Source organism: Hyperolius riggenbachi, chromosome 5 (assembly GCF_040937935.1).
Source record: "Hyperolius riggenbachi isolate aHypRig1 chromosome 5, aHypRig1.pri, whole genome shotgun sequence".
In the NCBI taxonomy this organism is placed as follows: Eukaryota; Metazoa; Chordata; class Amphibia; order Anura; family Hyperoliidae; genus Hyperolius; species Hyperolius riggenbachi.
Genome location: NC_090650.1, coordinates 240487705 through 240513648, shown reverse-complemented (window position 1 = coordinate 240513648; position 25944 = coordinate 240487705). Strand labels below are relative to the sequence as shown.

Sequence of the window (25944 nt, the reverse complement as noted above, 5' to 3'; positions counted from 1 at the left end):
GCTTGAAAAAACTCCACAGAAGAGTGACTCAGCTATAATGATTCCAGGTCAAACCTCGACTGAATCAGTCCGTGGATTCTTATCATAGTTGATAACAGATAGATTAGACTGAGAAGAATAAAACTAAAAGCAGGGTAGGTGTTTACTGTCATGTTCCCACTGATAAATGTAATAAAATACATGAGGGTGCTTCGTCTCTGGTTCTCTTTAAAAGAGTCATCAGGGCAAATCTAGTAAAATGAGTGGTACTTACCGGGGCCTTCCTCCAGCCCCAAGCTCCAAGGACCTCCCTTGCCGCAGCTCTGCCCGCAGCCATTCGCCGGAGCTCCGACCTGGTCCCCGACGATGATGTCAGAGCGACCTGGAGGTCGCTCTGTACTGCGCCTGCATGATTGGTGCTGTCAATCACTGCCAAGTGGGCCGGAGCGGACTACGCAGGCGCAGAACTACTGCACCTGCGCAGTCTGCTCCGGCCCACGTGACGGTGATTGACAGCACCGGTCACGCAGGCGCAGTACAGAGCGATCTCCAGGTCACTCTGACATCATCGCCGGGGACCGTGTGGGAGCTCCGGCAAACGGCTGCGGGCAGAGCTATGGTGAGGGAGGTCCTGGGAGCTTGGGGCTGGAGGAAGCGCCCGGTAAGTACCACTCATTTTACTAGATTTGCCCTGATGACTCCTTTTAAAAAAAAAAAACTCAGATCCCCTTATGCATAAGCAAAACACTCCACATTACACTGACTATATACAAACAATCATTAACCCTCTGCAATCAGAATACTCACCCTTTTTACGGCGGAAACACCTATGCTGGTGAAAGAGTGCCGTACAGGATGTTGTTTCATGCATTCATTTCAGAAGCTAATGTCCTCAATCATTCAATGTAGTTGTATTTATTGCTTCTAACTTCTAAGTTACAGCTTGTGAGTGCTCTGAATTCAAAGGGTTAAAGATTGTCTTTATGTAAACTGATCACCCCCTCAGCACTTGCTTTCTCCTTCCAACCCCTAGTTCCAGCAGGATGAGCATAGTTATCCTCTCTTGTTTGTACATTAGACAGGCTGCCCTACCAGAGACAGCCCCCAACATTTTCTGCACTCTCATCGATCCCCTAAACAGAGCCCCGCATCTGTTGGGAGTGGGTCATTAATCCCGCTATACATGTGGGACTTTTCATAGAAGAGGTCTCTAATGATGTTTTATACTGTTGTCATGTTATAATAAAGTCTGATTGTATTGATACATAATAGGAGGTGCAGTTTTTGACCATTTCTTTTTCTTTTTGGGCCTTACATTTTTTTTTGCTAATACACGTGTTATGGATATAGTGCATCATGACTTTTGTGTGTATTGGTTTTCAGATTCAGGTTCATTAAATGTTTAAGGCTCTTTGGTTATTCTGCAAGGTCATACACACATAAATGTTCAATCAACACAAACAAATGCCTAATATGCTCAGAATATATGAAGTTGTAAATGCAAATCTAGATATTGGAAAAAAAAATAGATGCAATTAATGGTGCTTTGACTTTGCACATGTTTTTTACACTGGTCCTCGAAAGAGCCTGGTACAGAAGCTGGGGATGTATCGATTAGGGGAAACTGTATGTATGTGTATTAGAAACTGGCTAAGAAACCGAAAGCAAAGAGTAGTTGTAAAAAAAAAAAAATCTTAATTAAAATGAGCAGCTGTTAGCAGTTGGGTCCGGACACAAAGGTAAGTATTAGGTCCATTCTCTTCCATTGTTAATTGTTAATCAGTTGCTTAGTGTATGAAATACAAAGCAATGGTTTTTTTTAGTCTTGTAGGAGATGACAAATCTGAATTTATTGCACACCATGGATCTTTGGTCAAATTAATTCCCAGAGTTGAGTAGTTCAAATGCAATAAGCAAAGCATCCCCAAATGTTGGCAGCTTGCTGTAAACTTTCTTAAATTGTCCCCAGTTTCAAACACTTTAATTTATTTTCCATTTATAGACAGTGATGACATTTTGCTGTTAATAACTATGGCCACAGAATAATGAAATGAACATCAGAGACCCTTGCTAGATTATAAACTGATTATGAAACCCTTTTTATTATCTTCAGGAGCCATAATACAGTATCAGCTTTTTCATATAGCTCTAGAGACTGTCCTATATGGTCTCTTGGCTTTAGCTCCCTTTCACCTTTTGAGTACTGTACTGTTGCCAACATGTCTTCATGGAATTTCCAATCTTATGGATGTTCTTGTTGGATTTCAAATGTCTTGCAACATCCTTCAGAGTTTACTCATTCCTGACTGGATCCTATTGTGCCTGAAAGATAAGGATGCTGCTCTGGGAAAACAAATGGTAGTGACTACAGGCAAGGTCAGACAGTGGAGAATAAAATTGAATATCAGTAAATGAAAGTTCATGCATTTTGAAAATGCCATCAGCAGAACATCCTAAAAACTAAGTGGGATACAGCAGGAATTACTCGACTTGGAGAAAGACTTGGGAATACTGGTTAAAAATTAGTTAAGTAATCCTATCCTAAACCAAGCAGGAGCAGCTAAAAAAAATGTAGGGATGATCAGAAAGTGCAATTTCCGGTTCCCTGGAAATCTGGAATTCCGTCAGAACGAAATTCCATGACCGTTACATTACCGTTAAATTCCATAACCGTTAATACGGTGGTATTGCGCAGAATTCCAAGGAATTCTGGGTTCCGGCGGTACAATTTCAGTAATCTCATTTGAAACCTAATCTTTTAAACATCATAGGCCATGGGACCTAGTGGCTGTTCCACCAGTCATTTTTTTTTTTTTTGGAGAAGCCGGAGTTGTCGTAGGCTATGGGACCTAGAGGTGGTTCCATGGCAGTTCTTACAATTTTTGTTTGGAGCAGCAGGAGAAGTTGTAGGCCATGGGACCTAGAGGTGGTTTCAAAGCAGTCATTATAAATTTTTTTTGGAGCAGCAGGAGAAGTTGTAGGCCGTGGGACCTAGAGGTGGTTTCACTGCAGTCATTACAATTTTTTTTGGGAGCAGCAGAAGTTGTTGTAGGCCATGGGATCTAGAGGTGGTTCCATGGCAGTCATTACAATTTTTGTTCGGAGCAGCAGGAGAAGTTGTGGGCCATGGGGCCTAGAGGTGGTTCCACAGCAGTCATTACAATTTTTGCTTGGAGCAGCAGGAGAAGTTGTAGGCCATGGGACCTAGAGGTGGTTTCAAAGCAGTCAGTACAATTTTTTTTGGGAGCAGCAGAAGTTGTCGTAGGCCATGGGACCTAGAGGTGGTTTCACAGCAGTCATTACAATTTTTTTGGAGCAGCAGGAGAAGTTGTAGGCAATGGGACCTATAGGTGGTTTCATAGCAGTCATTATATTTTTTTTTTGAGCAGCAGGAGAAGTTGTAGGCCATGGGATTTAGAGGTGGTTCCACGGCAGTCTTAAAAAATTGTTGTTTGGAGCAGCAGGAGACGGAGTTGTCATAGGCCATGGGACCTAGAGGTGGTTCCATGGCAGTCATAAAAAATTGTTGTTTGGAGCAGCAGGAGTTGTTGTAGGCCAATTATTGTAGTCATATGATATCTTATTATTGTATTGGATCATTATCTTATGAATCAGTGAGAGGGGCCTTATAATTGTCACTGATCCATGACTCATTCATTTTTATGAACGTTAGTATGTCCACATTGTCTGTGGACAGACGGGTCCATTGATTGGTGTCCACCCCACCTGCAGCACTAAATACTTGCTCAGAAAGAACACTGGCGGCGGGGCATGCAAGAACCTCCAGTGCATACTGAGCGAGTTCAAGTCAGGTATCCAGTTGTTTTGTCCAATACTCCATGGGGTCATCATTACTCTCCATATTGTCTGGAGCACTGGCCGACCCCAAGTAATCATTCACCATACGGGCCAGCCGCAGGCGGTGACCACTTTGTCTGCTGGTGGTGCTGCTGTTAGAAGGAGTATTTGGCATTGGCTGATAAAATTCCTTCAACATACTAAGCAGGTTCACATATTGGCTATTGGTGCTGCTGCTGGGAGTGGGACCACCAGACCTTTGCGGAGTGTGATGAGGCTTGGTAGCTTGGGCCCAGGATACAGGTGCAGGAAACAAATCTTCTGCCCAACGAAGAAGGGCATCCCGGATGTGGCTCATCTTGGCATCTGCTTTGGAGGGGGGTATGAACTGGCACATTTTCCCCTTGCACCGGGGATCTAAGATGGTGGCCACCCACATGTCGAGCCTTGATATTAGAGTTTTAATCTGGGGTCCTTACAGAGGCACTGGAGCATATGTGCAACCATTGGGAAGAGATGTCTGCCATTTATCACCTCTTCCTAGCTGTCAAACTCAGAACTGTCATCATGCTCCAGCTCCACATCATCTGAATCTTCTTCCCACCCCCGGACAATGGGCTCTTCCGCTTTCACAAGCTCTGCTGCCTCCTCATCCAGGACTGGAGCATGCCCACTCACTCCCCCACTTGATTGACCACTGTTCAGTAGGGCTTCCTCCCCCTGTTCGAGCAGTTTGTCAAGAGCCTTGTCCAGCATGAAGACAAGAGGGAGCACTTCTGATATGCTGCAGTACTCCTCACTGACCACTTTTGTTGCCTGCTCAAACAGCTCCAACACTTAGCACACCTGTCTAATCAGCTACCACTGGTCCCCAGTAATGTAGTCCAGTGGCCCTGTTCTGGTGGAAGATGTCTCAGATAGCTATAGCCTGATCACCATGCACTGCTTCCACAACCTCTCCAGCATGTGGAGGGTGGAGTTCCACCGCATCGGGCAATCGTAAATAAGCCTGTGCTGTGGCAGGCTATGGCGGCGCTGCAGCAGTTTCATGGCCGCGGGTGGCAGTTGCGGAGTGATGGATGTGGGCTGACACTTTTAACGCTGAGGCCACAGTGTCCTTCAACCCATCAAAAGTTTGTAGAAATTTCTGGACTACAAGGTTGAAGACGTGGACCAAGCAAGGTAAGTGAGTATAGCCACCTTCCGAAATGGCGGCCAGCATGTTCGCACCATTATCAGATACCATTACACCAGTGTCCAGTTTTTTGGGGGGGGTCAGTAACTGCTGATCGTGTAAGGCTGCAAGGATTACAGATTTGGTTTGCCTGTTCTCGTCCATGGATTCCAGTTTCAGCACTGCTTGGCATTGATGGTGCTGCAGACCAGTGTAGGAGTGGGACCACTTGCTGGGAGGCTCAGCAAGGGCAGACTGGCATTGGACAGAACAGGTAGAAGAGGGAAGTGGAACAGGCCTCCCCTTCAACCCACATGGCAGCACCACCAGCTGAGATGCCCCAGACCTTGCACCCTCCTCAGCAGCACCATGGAGGGTGACCCAAAGGGCAGTAAAAGTTAGATACTTTCCCTGCCCATGCATGCTGCTCCAGCCATCCATAGTGAAGTGCACCTTGCCACCGACAGCGTGATCCATAGACCGGCCGACACACTCCACAATGTGCTTGTGAAGGGCAGGGATAGCATTCCTGGCAAAATAATGGTGGCTGGGGATCCGCCATTGTGGAGCAACACTGTTCATCAGTCTGAAGGGGGCACAGTCAACAAACTGGTAGGGCAGCAGCTGTTGGCCCAACAGCCTTGCCAAGAGCACATTATTTTCCACAACAAAAGGATCACTTGCAGGGAGCATCCGCTTCCTCTGCAACATTTCTGGTACAGAGGCCTGACGCTGGAACACTGGTGATTCAGAGGAAACCAACAAGGCTGATGATGAGGTGCTTGCCGAAGTCTGGAGTCCTCTACCAGCCTGGCATGCAGAGGGATTTGAACTTGAATGGGACTGAGCAGGTCGGATAGGGACAGGACGAGTAGAAAAAAAAGAGGAGGGGCCTGTTGCTGCTGCTTTTTCTCCACCCATCTTATTGTAATTTTTTTACATATTCAAACTCCCGTCTGTGGTGGTTGAGCAGATGGCTTATCAGCCCTGAAGTGCCGAACCCAGTGCCCGATTTGCCTTTGCTCACCGATTTACAGCACACAGAACAGACTGCCCTGGATTCATCCTCTTTCAGAACAGTAAAATAATTCTATGCAGGGGACGTGCGTGCACGTCCAGCAGTGGTGCAACCTGTTCTAGCACTTCGATGCTCAGCATTGGACTGGTGGCGGGTACTGACAGACGGGAAAACACTTGCAGGCTGCTGGCCAACCGTCTGCTCTGTTTCTACAACAGGTGGCAACCACGTTCGATCAGCCACCTCATCATCCAAAATATCCAGTTCACTTAGTGACTCTTCTGGACCCTCCACCGGGCCACCAAACCCCTCTGTAGTTGAGTGGTGGTGATGATGATGTTGACTGGTGACACTGGATGAAGAAAACACAGTGGCCATTTCTGTCACCACAGAACCCACCACTTCTTGGGAGCTTGGTCCCATGGTCTTCTCCAATGCCTCCTCCCAAACCTTCTCCACATCTCTCTCAGCATTGTAGGTGTGCTTTACTTCTGGATGGGAGTACTGGGAGGAAGCAACCTAGTCAAGAGAAGCAGCTGCGGTCGGGTTCTGGTCATGAGGAACCTGGCCACTACTGGTGCTGCTGCAACTAGCTTCAAGTTCCTCAGACTGGGTAAAGGGTCCCTGATCTAAATAATCCACAACTCTCTTCGCCTCCTGCTCTGTCAAAATTTTCCTGCATAAGGGGTGAAATAAAGAAAATAAATAAAAAAAAAACTAAATAAAGAAAACAAAAACAAAAAAAAAAAATTTAGAAAAAAAAAACTTGCACTACACTCATCTAATCAATCACCTAACTCACTCTGTCAAACACTAAGCCTGCGGCCTGGCTGGCTCTGTCTAACTCTCTCCACACAGCAACTAGTACTACTAGCACACTACACTACAATTTACGGTATCACTCAAATTAACAATCTACTGTCACTCTCTCACAAATACACCTAGCTAGTACTACTATTAACATAGCTCACACTCTATTTAACTCTTTTTCACAGAGTCTTTAAAAAGACTTCTGGTTTATATATATACAGTACAGTCTTTAAAAAGACTTTAGTTTTATGTTAAAACAACTAATATGGGTCTGTCTCTCCTCTCTCTCCAACACCAGACTGAAACCCACAAGCTTCATGACTGCACACCTCTCCTAAATACAAAAAGGATGAGATAGCTGTTGATAGGTAGCTAGGGAGCTGGTTGCTAACGTAGGATTGGTTGATTATTCTTAAAGGGACTCCAAGCTCTAAATAAAAATGAAATTGGTACTCACCTGGGGCTTTCTGCAGCCCAGTGTAGGTCGTGAGGTCCCACGGCATCCATCTGGCTCTTCTCCCAGGGCCTGGCCAGAAATGGCTCCCCGGCGGCTCCCGGCGACACTGGGCCCGAGTGTCGATCTCCTATTTCCTGAAACGTCACGTCTGTCGTCAACATGCCGGCCACCTTGCATCATCATGGCAGCCGGCGTGACAGTACTGCGCATGCGCAGGCCCTGGGAGAAGAGCCAGATGGATGCCGTGGGACCTCCCGACCTACACTGGGCTGCAGAAAGCCCCAGGTGAGCACGAATTAGTAGAGCTAGAGGAAAGTAAAAACACATTTTTACTGAAAGTAACCACTGATTATGTATTTATCATATTCAATTTAAAGTGTTCAAGTATACTTCAGGGTCATTCAAATTATTTAATTTTAGGAAAAGAGAGCAATTAACAAAGGCTGAGATTTTAGAGAACATTAGTTTTGAATTAGGAAATTATATCAACTCTTCTCTTAACTGCTTTGTAGTCGCCCTACAAATACTTCTTTGTTATTTAATTTTCACCTACTGACTAAAGGAAAAATATCAAACAGCCATTTGTGAAGGGACTGCAACTGAATAAGGAATATGGAGTATTTTTGAATTTTAAGCACTTCAGAGACAGAGTTGCAGTAGGAGAGCTGTTGTAATTTGAAAATTCTAAGTTAATGATCTTTTATATCTCATTCTTTGTGGCGTGACCCCAAAGTTACCATTTTTTATAATGCCCATAATTAGATTTAAATTATTCTTTCCATGCACATGACATGAAAGGTGACATTTAACATAAAAAAAAAAAAGACTTGAAATACTGCCAAGAAACCTACGTTTCAATTTTTGGAAGTAAGATTTAATTATGACACAAATGTATTCCAAATGATGTCAATACATTTAAAATGATTCTGTGAAGATAAAATTATATTATACGAATGATGACTTTGATACTTCTTAAATGCAGATACTTACCACCTTGGTGTCTCAGAAGCATCTCCTGTTGGATCTACAGTTGGTCATATTAAAGCAGTGGATGCTGATGTTGGAAGAAATGCTGAAGTACGTTATAGAATAACAGATGGTGATGAGATGGGCATGTTTGAAATTGCAACAGAGAGGGCAACACAAGATGGTGTAATAACCATAAGGAAGGTATGTTATAGTATGATGAATGGAATATAAAATATCCAAGGATTCATAGATGAATATGTTTGTTCTGATGTGCTGTTCATGCTCTGTACATGGAGAAAGAAGATATAAACTCCATGATATCAATATCATTTGTATTCATCTCAGTGTCTAAATCAACTAGGCAATTATTACATTTAAAACATAGCTCTGAACAGATCCCTAAAAATGGTTCTTCTGTGACTAAAAAGATCGCTGCTCTGCAGCTTTAAAAAAAACAAAAAACAATGTTGGGTTGTGTTCTTTACTGTATATAGTAATAAATAGGAGATTTTGCAGGAAGTTTCTCAGTTTAAATCTCAGTCAAGGTCTTTGTGACCCAATAACAGCAGGCATGTTTTATGATTTGAGTCACCAAAGGATTAGTACAGTCTAGGCAAATATGAGTCAACAGTTTTTGAGTAAAGTTGAGTTAATCATTAGAGGGAATAATAACTGCTTGAACATGTCCATGGGAAGGTTTCATATTGGCAAAAAAACAAAAACAAAAAAAAACATAACAAACCCACCCATATCTGAAAATCTTTGAAGTCACTTGTGACAGATATTGCATGGAATGTTTGGTAATCTAGAACACTGACAAAGCCCTGTATAGGTATTTCTATGACTCTCCACTGTGTAGTCACAATTGTGATAGTGCACAACATAACTATGCTTTTGAAGCTTTCATAAAACCCCAGAAATGAATCTTAACCTCTTGTGGATCAGAGCTTTTTACTTAGTAATTACATTATTTGTCTTACAATGATCACAGAGTCGGAGCTGAGGAAATGGGTTTCTGATCATCACATGAAACTCAGCAGTCATTAGTCAGCTGCGATTAGCTGCAAAGAAAGCACGATTGTGGCAGAAGTATGCAGAGTCGGAATCAGTTAAAAGGAAAATGAAGCCTCTGATTAGCCACCTTATTGTGAGCGGAGTGATTTATTGGCTAATACAGCTATGAGCAAAACCTTTGTTTTCTTTTGAAAGCGCATTCCTATGGCTTAATTTTTAAAAATACCAGACATATACAAGAGAACAACACATGCCATGTATTTAAGTAAAAGAAACATTGGCCCATATGCAATTCCCTTTTTCTCCTAAGTTTTCTCCTAGGAGATAATTTTCAACTTATTTTTAAAATAACTTTTCAGACTTTTGCAATTAAAACAGTACTACAAGTAGTAGAAAAAGTACTATCAAAATGATTTTGTATATTTTTTTGCTTGCTGGAGATGTAAAAGGCATTTTATCAACAAGGAGTGAAAATATCAACTAGAAGAAAACTAAGGAGAAAAAGTTAATTGCATATGGCCCTTTTGACTATATTGCTGTAATGATCCGCTCAGCTGGCTGCATGGGCAGACAGCTGTTTGACCATTCCTTAAGTCTGAGGGCTGCAGGTCTCTGGAAAAGAGACCTGTCTTTTCTTTGCAAGTTTCAGACCTGCTCTGCTGCTGAGGAATTTTCATACATTTGTTATGCAAATTGCCTAGCTGCCTCCTTTGAACGCAATTGTAGTAGGGGTGGATGAACACCCTGTAGAAAAAGTCACAGGAGACAAAAAACGGGAGCCCAGTAGTGCAATATGTCAATGACCACAATAAAAGAAAATAAATTAGAAGCACTACTCACAAAGGGAGGTTGCTGGGGGCAACCAACCACAGGAAGCAGGTGGAGACAATAAACCCGACTCCACTTGGGGTGGTCCTAGCCAGAACCGGAAGGATGGTCGCTCTCTTAGTGGAAAAAGGGGGACAGAGTCCACCGTGGGGACTCCACTGGTGGTCTGCCACCTCCCCTCGGACAGGATGTGTTCGGGGGTATACTTAGCACGTAAAAGGGAAAGAGGCGCCCTGGTGTAATACAAGCATCTAAAATCAGCTTAAAATCGAAAAGTGATATGAGGTAACTTACCTCAAAGACGAAACCTCTGTTTCTCGAGAGGCTCCCTATGCTAGATGATATTTTCTATTTGGCACTTTTACTGGCCGGATGAAGTGGGCCGAGACCCGCTAAACGCGTTGCCTGTGCTAATAAAAATCCCTTGTATTAACTACAGAGGTTTCGTCATTGAGGTAAGCTACCTCATATCACTTTTCGATTTTAATCTTATTTTAGATGCTTTTATTACACCAGGGCGCCTCTTTCCCTTTTACGTGCCTCCTTTGAAGGCTGGCAGTATAAAAGCCTTGTTCTCCCAGAATCCTTGGCTGGTCATCCTTCATGGTTTGTTTCTGATGAACTCTCCTAGAGTATCAGCCCTGTTTGTTTGCTAAAGTTTATGTTAGAGTAATTCTTGGGACTGCACTAGGCAGCTCCTCTAGTGCAGTCAGGTTGCTTTGTCTGTTTTGTCTGTGTTGCCTCTCTGCTGCGATTGTCCTGTCGTCAGCGGTGGTCGACAGGAAATCGTTCTGTCTGTCTGGGGGTGCTAACCAGAGCAGCGGTTGCTACTGGTAGCCCCTTCTGTTCATCTGTCTGGATCGCACTTGCCGTAGTGGTAGTGGCAGTGCCTCCTTCTGTATTCTGCCTCAGGGGTGCTAACCAGAGCAGCGGTTGCTACTGGTAGCCCCATCTGTTTGTCTGTCTGGATCGCATTCGCTGTGGCGAAAAGAGCAGTGGATCTTACTAGCTTATTCCTGTACTCGGATCACACTTGCTCTGGTGGAAAAGAGCAGTGGATCCTGCTAGCTCTGTTTATCTACTTGGTTCACACTTGCTCTGGTGGAAAAGAGCAGTGGATCCTGCCAGTTCTGTTTCTGCACTTGGATCACACTTGCTCTGGTGGAAAAGAGCAGTGGATCCTGCTAGCTCTGTTTCTGTACTTGGTTTACACTCGCTCTGGCGGAAAGAGCAGTGGATCTTTCCAGTCCTGTCCCTGAACCTGGATTGCACTCGCTCTGGCGGAAGAGTGGTGGATCTGATCTGACCCATTCCTGTTTTCTGTTCGTCTGTCTGTCTGGAGCAAACGCTTGTGGTTGCCTGAGGTAAGGCAGCCGTTTAGCAAGCGTTCCTGTTATTTTTTTATTTGTGTTCATTCGTTAGTCAGGGTGGCGTGCTTGTCTCTGTTGCGCTTATTGTGTGGAGACCGCGTCGTAAACGCGCTCGCTGTTGCGAATGAGTGCGGTGTTCACGTTTAGCTAGCGTTTGTTATTTACCTTATCTTTTCATTGTTGTTTGCTGTGCCTTTGCTACTCTCGTGTTGTGTTCTGTTCAGCCTTGTGTCACTTCTGGCATCGCCTCTCTCCTGCGATTGCGTTCCCGCTTTGGCGACTAGATTGGGGAACACGCATTTAGTCTGTCTCTGTGCTCTCTCTCTTAGAGGGCTATCGTGCCCTACTTTGCCTTATCTGTACTATCCCTTGTGGCATCTGTGGCCGTGCAGAGGCTGTGCTCGTCTGCACTCCACAGCTCCATCTGCTGGTGGGAATTGCCCTCTACTGGTGCATTACACCTAACCTGGGTTCTCCAAATTACACATTTTTGGAGGTTTTCCGCCGCGTCAGCGCACGTCTGGTGCGTTGACCTCGGAAACGATTCCGCAAACATTACAATTGCACTATATATTTTAGTCTTTTAGTTGCATCAGACATATGGTGTGCATGTTCTCTTGTATATCTGGTTGCATAATACTTCAACACAGAACCAAAATAATTATGCTTAAATGCTTATAACATTCCCCTTATCTAAAAGGCATGCATTCTCTTCAGCTTGTCTTTGTACTTATTATGGACACTGCCATAGTTGGAATAACGGAATGCTGCCCAATCTTTCTGATCAAAGCAGTACATATAGCAGTGAAAAAGTACATTACTATATTGCTGGAAATACACGGCTTGATTCTGAGCCATTTAGATGGCTCGATAGATAATTTCCGACATGTCCGATTTCTCCGGTCCGATCGTTTCGCCGCTCGATTACGCATTGAAGACAATGCAGAAAGATAAGGAAAACAAACAGAAGATAAGAGAATCGCCTGCGGAATCGAGCGGGGTATCGATCACGCGGAAGAATCGAGCGGCAAAATCGAGTCGTGTATGCCCAGCATAAGGAATCCTTCAACTCCTATTGTTAGGTATGTTATTGGTATAGAAACACAGTAAAATGTATTCAATTTTTTAAAAAGGCAGTGAAAGGGCATCATTTAGTCATGTAGCTATAGATAGGTAATGCTTCATCATGGCTGATGCTCAATTTATATCACTATCTGACTTGTGATTGCCTGGATCTGGAGTTCCTTTTTGAAACATTAATGCATTTTCTTGTTTTTAATTCACTAATTCAGTTTGCAAACTTTACAATAATGGTAAAGAGAAAATGTAGCCTTTTAACATAAATACTGAACATGATCTCACTACTTGCAAAGAGATAAAAACAGGGAACACCAAGAGCCCCAATAGTGTAATACGTACTGGATAAGGGGGCAATACATTCATATTGCTAGATACTCACAAGTCAGGGTCACCAGCAGGCAACCACTGTAAAGTCAGGTGGGGAGATTATCCTGACACCACTCAGGATTAAGAAGTCACTCTCTGTGAGAGGCGCTTAACTTGAATCCTTGTGCAGATCGCTTGATACTCCTCCCTGTATTGCCTGATGAAGCGGAATTGAGCCTGCGAAATGCGTTGCAATTTTTTGGGAGTTTCTAATAAATGTCTTTGACTGTCTGAATTGCAGTCGTTGCCGTGTCTGCTTGAGGGAGGTAAGACCACCACTTCCTCCTTCATTTTTGCCAATTAAGTTGGTTTTTAAGCTCATTTTATCTAATTTTATACTTTTGGCGCCTCTGTTCCTTATTTACAATGATCTCACTACTGAATATTCTGCAAGATAATTTTGTACTTGCATTGTTCATAATAAAATGTGTTTGACATATCAATATGAAAACAAATGTGACCCCAGCTTGACCACAGTCATGGATTAATTTATTTTATCAAGCACGACATTTCGGCGGAAGTCCTTTCTCAAGTGCCTGGAGGAAAAGCTTAACGTGGACCTGAACTCTTACTCAAGACAGAAGGAAAACATAGAGAAATGCACCCTGAATGTATTTAGAGAGTTTAGCCTGTTTAATTGCCCCTCATTTGTGTCTAATCACAAGTTGTAATTTGATCCTCCCCTGTGTCACATGACTGCCTATGGCAGATAAGCCCATTTAATAGCACAGACGGTAAACAATATGTCTGCTTCCATGAATCAGGAAGTAGAACCTGTGCAAATTTATTTTAGGGTTCGTATCAGCTGTAACAAATACATGTTTTTTGTTTAAAGGTTATTATGCTGCTGTGTATCTTTTAGAGCAGAAAGGAGTTCTGAGTTCAGGTCCACTATAAGTCTGAAACGTCATATTAGTCTGCATTATGTACTCTGCATAATTAAAGGTATTAAACTCAGGTTACATTTGTTTTCCTGTTCTTGACGGAGAGGTGGACTACCTTACAGAGACCTTGGTGCTGTCACATTGCATACATGAATCTGGTGTAGCCTGCTGAACCACTGCTATTTCTTATACCAATAATAATTCCTATGCTTGTTTATTTAAAGAAAACCTGTAACAAAAAAAGTTCCCCTGGGGAGTACCCGCCACCTCGGGAGGGGGAAGCCTCAGTGACCCAATGAGGCTCCCCCCTCCCCTGTAGCTGCAGGTAATGCAGCGCTGGCTTCCCTCAAGTGTCCAGCAATCCTCCCTCGACAAGCCTGACAAGCGCTGATAAGCGATGATTTATTTACCATTCCTGGCTCCAGCGGGGGCACTGTTGCGGCTCTCCACACAGAGATAGGCGAAAATACCCGATCTCTGTTGGGTCCGCTCTACTGCGCAGGCACAGGAGACTAGCGCCTGCGTAGTAGAGGGGGCCAACAGCGATCGGCTATTTCCGCCTATCTCTGAGCTGAGAGACGATACTGCGCCTGCGCTGGAGCCAGGAAGGTAAATATGTACAGTACATCCCCACTGTTCAGGGAGCGTTATCACTGTCGCCGTGGGACCGAGAAGGACAGGGGAAGCCTCAATAGGATGCAGAGGCTTCCCCCACCCGAGGTGAGTACCCCCCAGGGGAGTTTTTCTTTTGTTACAGGTTTTCTTTAAGTTCCACAATGATTATGAATAGTTTGTTTGTTGTTTCTAGGTCTATATAAGGTTAGCAAAGTTTTACCACATACTTACTTATTGACTTATTGTTCAGCTACTACAGAACAAAAATCAAATGCACACTAAGTCTGTTTCATGGTCAGTCTCAATCACTTATTTTTAGATCTAAGTTAAGAATGCTTTTTGAAAACTTTTCATAGAGTTTTAAACTTCTTTGATATTGAATAAAAGGCTGTGTGTACTGTGTGTAGCATCTTCCTTGATACATTCAAACCTATTAGTCAAAGCATGCTGCTCCATCATTTCCACGGAGAACAGCCTGTCATAGTTCCAACAAAGCATTAAAAAGTGCAGTCAAAGGTTCTTAGCTTGTCTCAAGTATAATGTATACTAAAGCCTGTTTGGTCTCAGCCACTGATCTGTAATATATTGCAGAACCGAGAAGAACACACAACTTTTCTTTGTGAGTGTGCTTTCATCCCATTGTTAATATGAGTTAAGATACAGTGGCATACAACTGCTAAGATCTGAATCTTTGTCAAAATGGCATTACTCTGTGTCACTTTTGCTGGCATATCACACTAGAGGTTGCTGCTGAGCAGTGTGACTATACTGTGTCATGCCAAAACTGATTTGTACAATAACATGGCATTTCACAGGTTTTCTGTATCACTTTCCTTCAAAACATATCTGTTAATTCCATATTCCTCTGTAGATCTGGATTTTGATACGGTGGCATGTTGCAGGCTTATCTCTTTCATCCTGTTGTGGCTCAGAGTTAAAGTAAATAGGCTGAAAAATGCTGAAATAAACTCATTGAAGCTTTTATGCTTGCAGAAGCAAGTGTCAGGAGCACTAAATGGGAAGAACAGTTGTCATAATGTAATTCATCGAAACTCTGCTGTTCAGAAAATTTGGTGGTGCTCTACTATTAATTAGTTCACCCACACAGCTATGTTCCTACTAAAGCAAAAAAAAAAAGAAAAAAATGAATACTGTACATGATATGATTGATTTTGGCTAAGCAAGTGTGACAATGAATAGGATTACAATTTCAGAACAGTAAATAATACTACTACGAATAATAAAATGTCTGTTGCAATTCTTGCTGTGTAGAACATACTCCCCAGCAACACACTTTTGTCCTATCCTTGTGCAGAGCTCTCCAGTGCTCTATCAAACTAAATGGTGCATTAAAAGATCTGGACAGAGATGAACAGCACAAGGTTACACTATTAATGTATAATTTTGGTAGAAACGTTCTGGCACTAATCTCATACAGGACTGATCAGCTACTGTGCCTGTAACATAGGAATGCCAGACTTCTATGCAGGGTCATGTTTCTGGCAAGGCCACAAAGGTGCGGGCCTTGTGAGACAGATAGCCAAGAGGGGTGACTGGACACTGAAGAGGGATTGCTGCATATCGAAGAGGAGACTGCAAATAGAATAGAGAAGTTGCAAATAAGAAGAAACACATAGAAATTGTCTGTATATTATTGTCTATTATCTGTATATAATTGAAGGAGACTGCTGTATATGAATGATACACACGGCAGAGGGGCAGCACAAGCAATGCGAGGGGGGATGTTTTATAATGTGGCTTGACCACTTGAGGACCGTGGGCTTACAACCCCTCAGTGACTATGCTATTTTTCGCAAATTAGGCCACTGCAGCTGTAAGGCCTTGCTGCAGGGCCGTACAACTCAGCACACAAGTGATTCCCTCCTCCTTTTTCTACCCACCAAAAGAGATTTCTGTTGGTGGGCTCTTACCCCTGCTGGCATGTTTTTTTTTTTTAATTTTATATATTTAATTGTTTGTTTTTTAAATAAATATAGCTATTTTTTTTCTTTTTCCTACCTGCCCCTCCCTCCCTTTCCCCGCCAGCCAATCACAATGATTGTCTGTCAAAGGCAACAGCCTATGACAACAGATCACTCCTGACACTCTCAGGGGGTCACACGGCTGTCCCCAGAACAGCTCTGCCATGAATCGCAGTGCTGTATGATGTAAATAGACGTTTCGCCGTCTAACAGTCTCCTAGCGGTGATCGTTATTCAAGCGGCGATGCGTGCGCATAGGGGCGCGATCTCCTGCAAAACCCCACCCCAGGACTTCACGCCAATTGGTGTTAGGCAGTTCTGGGGCTGCCACCGCATTCATGCCCATCAGTGTGACACAGTCGTTCAGAAGTTAAAGCCTTCTATAACTATCCACAAGCCTGTATCGCATGCAGCAGTTATCTGCAATTTTTGCTAAAGGAGCAAAGCAGGGGTATCCACTTATTATTTGAAATACAGATAGAGTCTTTTGCCTAAATGATTCTCAACAATCCCGATATCTAGTGAATTAAAACAGTCCACTCTTTCTTCAGTGGCAATCTATAAGTATATGGTCAGCTTTAGACTGTGTTCTGCTCAACCCTTTTTCTTTTAAATCTGACACTACTTTCAACATATCAATAATCCACATGTCTAATGTTAGAATTTGCTGGTCTAGCTGCCTGTTAGGTTCAGCCTCTGTATTTCAGAACATGGTATTTAGGTTGTACATACATGTGAATAACCCATGTTTCATAAGAATGTTAGCAGTCTAAACAACTATTCCTGTAGTACTGAAAAAGTTTGAGTTTTGACTAGTTTATGTTAACTATAACCTACCATAAGGTTGGATACATTTTTGTTTGTTCCTATAGAATGGCATTACTTACTTTAGGAGGCTCTAGAGAACAATAAGGTTAACTTTACAGCCCATTATATATGGCTAAAAGACTGTAAACATTTTAACTGCAACTCACCAACCTATTATAGCCCCATAGCAATCACCAGTGACTGTTTGTTTCAGATCAGCTGCCTAGTCTGTACCCGCATTACTTTGGTTCAGTTTGACTTAACCACTTGAGGACCCACCCTTTACCCCCCCCTTAAGGACCAGCACTGTGCTGAGTGATCTGTGCTGGGTGGGCTCTGCAGCCCCCAGCACAGATCATGTAGCAGGCAGAGAGATCAGATCACCCCCCTTTTTTCCCCACTAGGGGGATGATGTGCTGGGGGGGGGGGTCCGATCTCTCATGCCTGCATGTGGCTGGCGGGGGGGGCAGCTCAAAGCCCCCCTCCGCGGCGAAATTCCCCCCTCCCTCTCCTACCTGCTCCCCCCCCCCCCGGAGATCAGGGCTGCACAGGACGCTATCCGTCCTGTGCAGCCAGTGACGGGACGTCCCCTGTCACATGGCGGCGATCCCCGGCCGCTGATTGGCCGGGGATCGCCGATCTGCCTTACGGCGCTGCTGCGCAGCAGCGCCGTACAAATGTAAACAAAGCGGATTATTTCCGCTTGTGTTTACATTTAGCCTGCGAGCCGCCATCGGCGGCCCGCAGGCTATTCACGGAGCCCCCCGCCGTGAATTGACAGGAAGCAGCCGCTCGCCCGAGCGGCTGCTTCCTGATTAATCAGCCTGCAGCTGGCGACGCAATACTGCATTGCTGGTCCTGCAGCTGCCACTTTGCCGACGCGCGGTATGAGTGCGCGGTCGGCAAGTGGTTAAACAAGACTGCCCAGTGTTCCTGGATTTCCAAGTGGACAATAGACTTTAGCCTCTCTGAATTGTTATAATACACTTTAAAACTTCTCCTGTTGTTTTATTCAGGCTTGCATAGTTTGTTCTGATCCTCATCTGTACAATGGAATACACCTGTGAATTTATATTCAAGACTGTAACTTGTTATTATTGTACTTTAACCACCCTGGCGGTTTATTTTTTTGCGGCGCTTGGCCGCGGGTGTTTTTTTTTTAACCTATTTTTTTATCATGTAGCTAGCCTAGCGCTAGCTACATGATTCCCCCCTCCCTGCAGTATCCCTCCCCCCCTCTGATTCCCAACAGGAAATCCCCCTCTGAACCGGATTTCCTGTTAGGTGTAACAGTCAGCGGACCCGCTGCCAGTACGTGCATGGCAGCGGGCTCCGCTTCTCCGGCTCTCACCTCTGGGTCGCCGGGTGGGGCTGTACGGACAGCGGAGTCTGCATGCTCGGTGGACTCCGCCGCACGCTTGCTGCCTGTGGGGTCTCCCGCTCCCTCGCCGGCCATCTGTCTCCGTCTTACGTGCGCACGCGCAAGGAGACAATAACTCTATGCCACTAGACGAGGAGTCAGCTGACCAGGCTGGTCAGCTGATTCCAGTGGCTCTGTGGATTGGCTCGGGCTCTGGGGCAGCGCTGGGCAGTTCTCTGGCTACTTATAGAACTTGCTTGTCAGTAGCAAGTTATCTGCTGTCGTGAATACATTCGTGTTAGCGCTCAGACCTTAGTCCAGTTTCCTAGGTGTTGATACCAAGAACGTCACACCTTACATTAGGATTGTATTTGTATATTTACCTGTGTTTTGACAGTGGCTATCCCTGACTACTCTTTACTCTAATTGCTCTTGTACTTCTGCCTATCTGATTCAAAGTTGCCGACCCTGCCTGTTTACCGACTCTGCATCAGCCTTCCGTTTCTGTACTGCTGCCGCCTTCTCTGTTGCCGAACCTCTGCTTGTCTGACCTTCTCCCTTCAGTAGAAGGTCTCCCACTGTAGGGCTATCTCTGAGGCTTGCCTCTCTGAGACGCCTGCCCTAGCAGACGATTACTGCCAGCGGCCGAGATTCCTCTCTTTGCCTGGTTTGAGGATCTCACACACGGGGTTCCTATTCAGAGGTAACCACACCTCTGAGGAATTGTCGTGTGGTGGATATTTCCACGATCTTCGTTATTATTACTGTCTTGTTTGTCATTTACTGTATTAGGTGTCCAGAGGTTAGTTACACTAGTATTATTGGTGATTCTGCAGATCATCAATAATCAGGTGACATCTGTATTGTTGGCGATACTGCAGATCGCCAATAATCAGATTTTCTCTGGTTGCTGACACCAATCCTAACATTAGGGCTTCCCTTGTCACCATGGCGATGATCGGAATGACGTCATCCACATCATGACGTCAGAGGGAGTCCCGATCCACCCCATAGTGCATCCTGGCGGTGATTGGCCAGGCTGCGCGGAGGGTCTGGGGGGGGCATCTTTTGCGGCGCGTAGCGGTGATCAAACTAAACACGCAGCTAGCAAAGTGCTAGCTGTGTGTTTTAAAAAAACAATTGTAAAAAAAGACCCACCAGGGGCTGAGCAATCCACCACGGCGGTAATGGACGAGTTGAGCTCTTCCATACCGCTAAGGTAGTTACATTTCATATACATAATCTCTATTTTGTTATGTTCATACTTTGCTGTGACTTCTTATCCTTTACATGTTCAAAAAGAGTAAAAATTCATTGAAATAGAAAATATCACTACTACAATTAATAATAATAATTACAAAGAGTGGTAAGGGTGTTACCAGGAGGAAGAGATTTACAGAGGGAATTCACACTGAGTTGATTACAAATTATTGCATTAGATTATGCAGTTAGCAATCCTGCACCTCCTTCTCTTTTTTCTCATCCATTCCAATTTAGTCTTCTTTCTCTCTGCACTATGAATTCAACTCAAACTCATAACTTTATATAAGACAAACCGTGGCCAACTTCCTGTCCAATATGATGTTTCAGTAACTGACAGAGCGGCACATTATTGGACATAATTATAGCTGTAGCTGCAAAAGTTGTATTAAAGCAAACATGAAGTGAAAGTAAAGTGGTGAGGTGAATAATTGTATCTTTAGTCTTACGCAAGGGGTGTGGTGACCAGTGAAGTTCAAGGACCGTTTAGAGGAGACAAAAAGAGAGACAGGGAAACCAGGAGCCCCTAATGGTGTAGTATATTGAGGGAATGGGTCAATCAACAATAATAATAATGTACAGGCTCACAAAGATATGTTGCAAGACCAGCAACCACAGTTTATCAGCCAGTGATTAAGGCCCATCATGACTAGGCTTCTTAAATCTTCAATACTGCAGTTTGCAGTCCAGAAACATGAAAAAGGTGTAAGGATCTGGAGAACCAACAGACACGACAGTCACTCAAAGCTTTGAGAGCTGGATAACATTGGGAGGGAGGAGGCGCACTATGTTGTAATGTGCAATTGTGGTAGTATCAAACAAAACCATACCTTTAAAAGGAAGGGGCTGGCCCAAATAAACTATCGTCATCATTCAAGTGTCTGGTTTCTATTAAAATTATTATCTTATTTAGGCTATCAAATAGTAATCTGTTCTCCAAACTCAGATTTGTTTTTCTTAGCCATACCAAGCTTTATATTTCTATTTAGTTTACAATGAGAGTTATGCTACGGTTTGACTAAAGTCTGACTGCAAGGAAACTCATTACAATTTGTGGATTATCCATCAGGCCTTGTACACAGTGCTGCATTGCAGTGCAGTGCAACAGCTAATTTGTAACTCCATTTACTGCACTGCAATGTATCACCTACGAATTTTGTCTCAAAAACTCACCAGGGGCTGATGAATCGCAGTGAGGCTGGCTGTTAAAAACACCCAAGAACCCTCATCCTTTCACCCGCTGGAGGTATCATCTCACTTTTACTTCGTCATGCACTGATGTAACATGAATCATACCCGGAACAACCCCCAAACTCTCCATAGTTCCCAAGCATTGATTACAATGAGGCCTGCTCCCACCCCATCAGGCCATTTATATGTATGAGATCCATGTCAAGGGTGTGCCTCCTCTCCACCGCATGCTCATAACTTGGGCACTCCCCTTCCCTGCTCCTCCATCATTGAGTCACTGAGTCATTGAGAACATTAACATAAGTACACAATATCAATAAACCTAAACTAAACCCAATAACTACCTATGTGCTAACTATTTAAACCTCATAAGTACTATCCAGTTGTATAACAGCGCTAAGACACCTATATAAAAACGTCCACATTCCGCATATCTTGCAAGGAAAAAATTACCACATTTGCATGCATTAAATCATTCTATTCAGTGCAAACAAATAAATGCAGTATTAATCCAGTATTCAACCTCCTCTCTTTGCCACCCTACTGCATAATTGGGTCTAGTCAAAAATGGCGCATATGAAAAATGGCGCACGGTGATGCTGATTTTTTTGCCACTTATTTAGCTATAAAACGTTGTAAGTTATTCTCTGTGTTGGCTGCTGTTAATCTCATTAAAAGAGAACCTCAAAGCTGCCATGCCAAATATCAGCCAGATGACAGAGGCTAGTAGGCTACAAATATAAATGCCAGGGCTCTGCCACTGCCACAAAAGTACTTTCTTACCCTGTGCATGATGCTCCTGGCTGGTGGCTGGCAGGCAGTGCCCGCAGTCTAGTTGTGCTGGAAGTGGTCAAGCAGCCGACCCAGCTCACTGCTGCCTGCGTGGCATTCTGGCTCCTGCTGCTGTGCTCTCCTCCTGCCAGTATCATACCCGCACTGTGCCAACCATCCTCATCCCAGGATCTGCTTTTCCTAGATTGTAGAGGTGGCAGGGCTAACTTGTCCGCTCTCCACCCGTCCACTCCTCTCTCTTCCCTCCTGCTGCTTGTGTTGAAACTTGAGAAGCTGCCACATATGAGCAAATTGTGTCAGTGACAGTGAATGAGCCAGCAGCCGGAGCAACCCTCCTCACAGTGGATTAATTAACGTTAAAGACAATAAAATGATAATTAGTGATATGTCGCTTAACACTTTAACCTTTAAATTTGTTTTTCATCTGTGTGCCATACATAAACATTGGTATTGCTAAAAAATGTTAAGGCTATGTTTTCAATGTGGCACTATCACAGACAAACAAACACAGAACATTTACAGTATATTGTGCTTTTCTCCTGGTGGACTCAAAGCACCAGAGCTGCAGCCACTAGGATGCGCTCTATAGGCAGTAGCAGTGTTAGGGAGACTTGCCCAAGGTCTCCTACTGAATAGGTGCTGGCTTGGCTTACTGAACAGGCAAAGCTGTGATTCAAACCCTGGTCTCCAGTGTCAGAGGCAGAGCCCTTAACCATTACACTGTCCAGCCACTATGTGCTATTTTTCTCTGACCTCGCATAACTAGCCTACAGACCAACAGGGCCATCTGCTATAGTACCCATATACAGTTACAGCAAATACTGTAAAAAATGAAAACATTAAAAAATACTAATTAAATAAAAAAACACAAGAGGCTACAAACACATGAGGTTACAACACACATGAGACAATAATTATAAAGAAGCTATTGAAGGCATTTGTCCATTTCCAAGCTGCATGTGTTTGCATTAAATTAGCATAAATTTGTATCAACCTGAAATTATAAGCATCTAATTAAGAAATTGAATCCGTGTAGGGTTCAAAGTGGCTCCATAGCAAAATACGTTGGCAGGCAACGCCTATCAACAAAGGTGACACAATAGTTGAAAGTTAAATTCCCCATCCTTAATAAGCTTTATAATGCCCTTGTGACCAGCATGCTCAATTTGCAAAGACTGTACCAAACCCATACACCACTGCTGCATGCTACCTGTGATTCTTCTTCTTAGTTTGTTCTTATGAGCAGGAACTATGCTGGCCTGGGGTGGAAGCGCAAAAAGTCAAGAAAAATTGCATGTCTTATATTTTTGGATCTCTGTACCAAGGGGAATTGTAAAGCTGACTTTACATTGAATCACTTATATCCCTCCTCTTATGTTAGGGTCAGAACCGACCCGTTTTCAGGTTTTGAATGTCTATAAGTATCACATAAATTTGTTTATTGCATCAAGATTTTTTTACTTTGTCAGGAACCTCTATTTAAACAATGTAATAGAAAAATAATCCTTTTCACTAAATTAGAAAATACTGTGGTGAAAATTATGACGTTTATGGTGTTAGGGTCAATTCTGACCCAGTTATGATATAGGATTATAGAACATTAATAAGTGCCAAAACTGAAATCATAAACATTCTCTCTGCTTAGTAACACTGTCAGGCACCATCCCACTGACAGCCAATCACCTCTCAGCCAAAATCTGACAAGCTTGCTCCCATAAGGGATGTCTGGGAGAAATGGGTTCAGCTCCTTCCACTAATGTTTCACCCTGGGCCTCAGGTAACAGTAGATGAACGTTTGATCCCTTTCCGTGGAAATTGCCCCTTTCCGGCAGTATATGCCCAGTAAGCCAGGCAAATATGGCATAAAAATCTGGGCAGCCTGTGATGCAAAAACAAGCTATGCATGGAACCTACAGATTTACACCGGCAAACCCGAAAGTGGCATCCTTGAGAAAAAACAAGGACAACGTGTAGTCCTTGATATGACTACTGGACTGCGGGGTGACAATATCACATGTGACAATTTTTTTTAACAGCTATGACCTTGGACAAGAACTTCTCAGGAGGAAACTTGCCATGGTAGGCACAATAAAAAAAAATAAACCTGAGCTGCACACTGAAATTTTGCAAGTGAAGGACAGAGCTCCACTTTCTTCAAAATTTGCTTTTACAGACACCACCACTGTTGTTTCATATTGTCCCAAAAAAAAAATGTGATGCTTATGTCCACTTTTCACAAAGATGCAGCTGTGTCATCAAGAAGTGACAAAAAGCCCACAATTATCCTGGATTACAATAAAAACAAAGGGGGAGTGGACAACCTGGACAAGCTGACTGCTACCTATACTTGTCAGCGAATGACCAGGAGATGGCCGATGGTTGTGTTTTATAACATCCTAGATGTGTCTGCATACAATGCATTTGTGTTATGGACCCACATCCACCCAGGTTGGAACACAAAAAAGAATAACGAGCGGAGAATATTTCTCGAGGAGCTAGGACGTTCCTTTGTCAAGGCACACATTGAGCAAAGGAAACGGGTGTCTCGAGATCCAATCGCTGCAGCCATGATCAGACAGATACAGAGTTCATCAAGCACTCCATCCACACCACCAACTACACAAAGAGAATCAGTGCCAGCATCCTCATCATCATCTAGCCTTGCCACAACATCAACCAGCACAGCCACAACTCCAGTGATGCCATCTGATTCTAAAAGATAGAGGTGTCAGGTCTGCCCCAGCAATAAGGACAGAAAGACACACACATTATGCTTCCACTGTAAAAAAATATATCTGCAAAGAACATGCTAAAAGTGTCAGCTTTTGCCACACATGCATCTAAAAACACCCACACAAACACATGAAAGTTCTTGCACAAAGATGCTTTGAAACTAGTACTTGATTATATTGGTTTGCCTTGCTTGATTGTGTGTTGTTTGTTTGACCTTGCAAGTCTACATTTTGTATTATTACTTGCTTTTCATTGTTTATGAATGTTTTATGTTAAAAAAAAGACTTTTGGCTATATTCTTGAAGTAAATATATATGGGTCAAAATTGACCCTAACACCATCAATGTTATTATAGTTAATGTTATTAAAATAAAAATAAAAATATAAAAAATGTTTTTAAGAGATGTGTTCAAATACTCCTCAGCAACACTCTGGTGACATAACAACCTTTTATTTACTTATAATATTCTATTTAGGTTTATTTTACCATTTTTTAAATTTGAAAATGAGAGGTATGCTATCAAAAGAAAGGTTAAAGGGGTCACACCAAAAATATTAAAACCAATCTTTTCAAGGATAAAGAAGCCTAACAAGGTAATCAAGAGGTAAGAAACAAATTGGATGATAAATATTTGTTCAGAGGGTATTTTATGGCTGATTTAAGACACGGGTCAAAACCGACCCGTTAACATCATGGATAGTAACAGAAAGCTAACATAAGAGGAGGGATATACAGAACTGTGAATATTCACTTCTTCTTTAAGATTTCAAGTCCAGTAGACTGGCACTAGTAATACCACTGACATACCCTACAAAAGATGTTTGAAAATCAGCTTGATTATGTTCAAGATAATTCATTTGAGAACTGTTTCCAAAATTACTAAATTGAATTTCATGGAGATTAGCACTATCTTTGCAACAGTGAACAGCATGAAGCAGAATAAAACGTAACAAAAGCCAACTGTCATTCTAATGAGGAGGCAACAATAAATTATTAGAAATAATCTTCTGTGCCTAATTTAACACCTTGGAGAAAAGTCAACAACAGCAGAAGAACATCTAGTCCCACAGGCTCTCCTTTTAAACACAGATTTGAAAATGTATGAGCAATGAATTCCTAAACCACAAAAAGTACGGACTGCAAATTCATTAAAAAGGTGAAGATACATCACAAGAAACAAACTACACATAGAGAACTATATATCATAAAGAGAGAAACAAAGGAAAGTATACAATAGGATGAGTTTTGGCTAGACCTAACTTTATTGTTTAGATAAAAGTTAAAAATTAAATAAGTTTGCATTTAAATGCTTTATTGGGTACAGTCAGTATCACAATGCAATCCCAGTAGTATAAGGTTTCTAGTTAAAGTGAAAAAGATAAATGGAACCAGAACAAAGATAATGTATGTTTCTTTAGCATTCAAAGAACCAACATTATTTTCTTGTTGTCCTAGT

The 25944-nt window shown here is 43.1% G+C and overlaps 1 protein-coding gene and 1 pseudogene across 1 annotated transcript in view; one reads left to right on the top strand and one right to left on the bottom strand.

Annotated features, from left to right (window-relative positions):
• LOC137518633 (cadherin-10-like) overlaps positions 1–25944 on the top strand; it is a 612711-nt gene that overhangs the window by 430463 nt on the left and 156304 nt on the right. Inside the window, exon 7 of the mRNA XM_068236734.1 lies at positions 8219–8406. Within this exon, the coding sequence (XP_068092835.1) occupies positions 8219–8406 (188 nt within the window). The remainder of the gene's footprint in view (positions 1–8218; positions 8407–25944) is intronic.
• LOC137518264 (ATP synthase subunit gamma, mitochondrial-like) lies at positions 1759–4216 on the bottom strand (annotated as a pseudogene).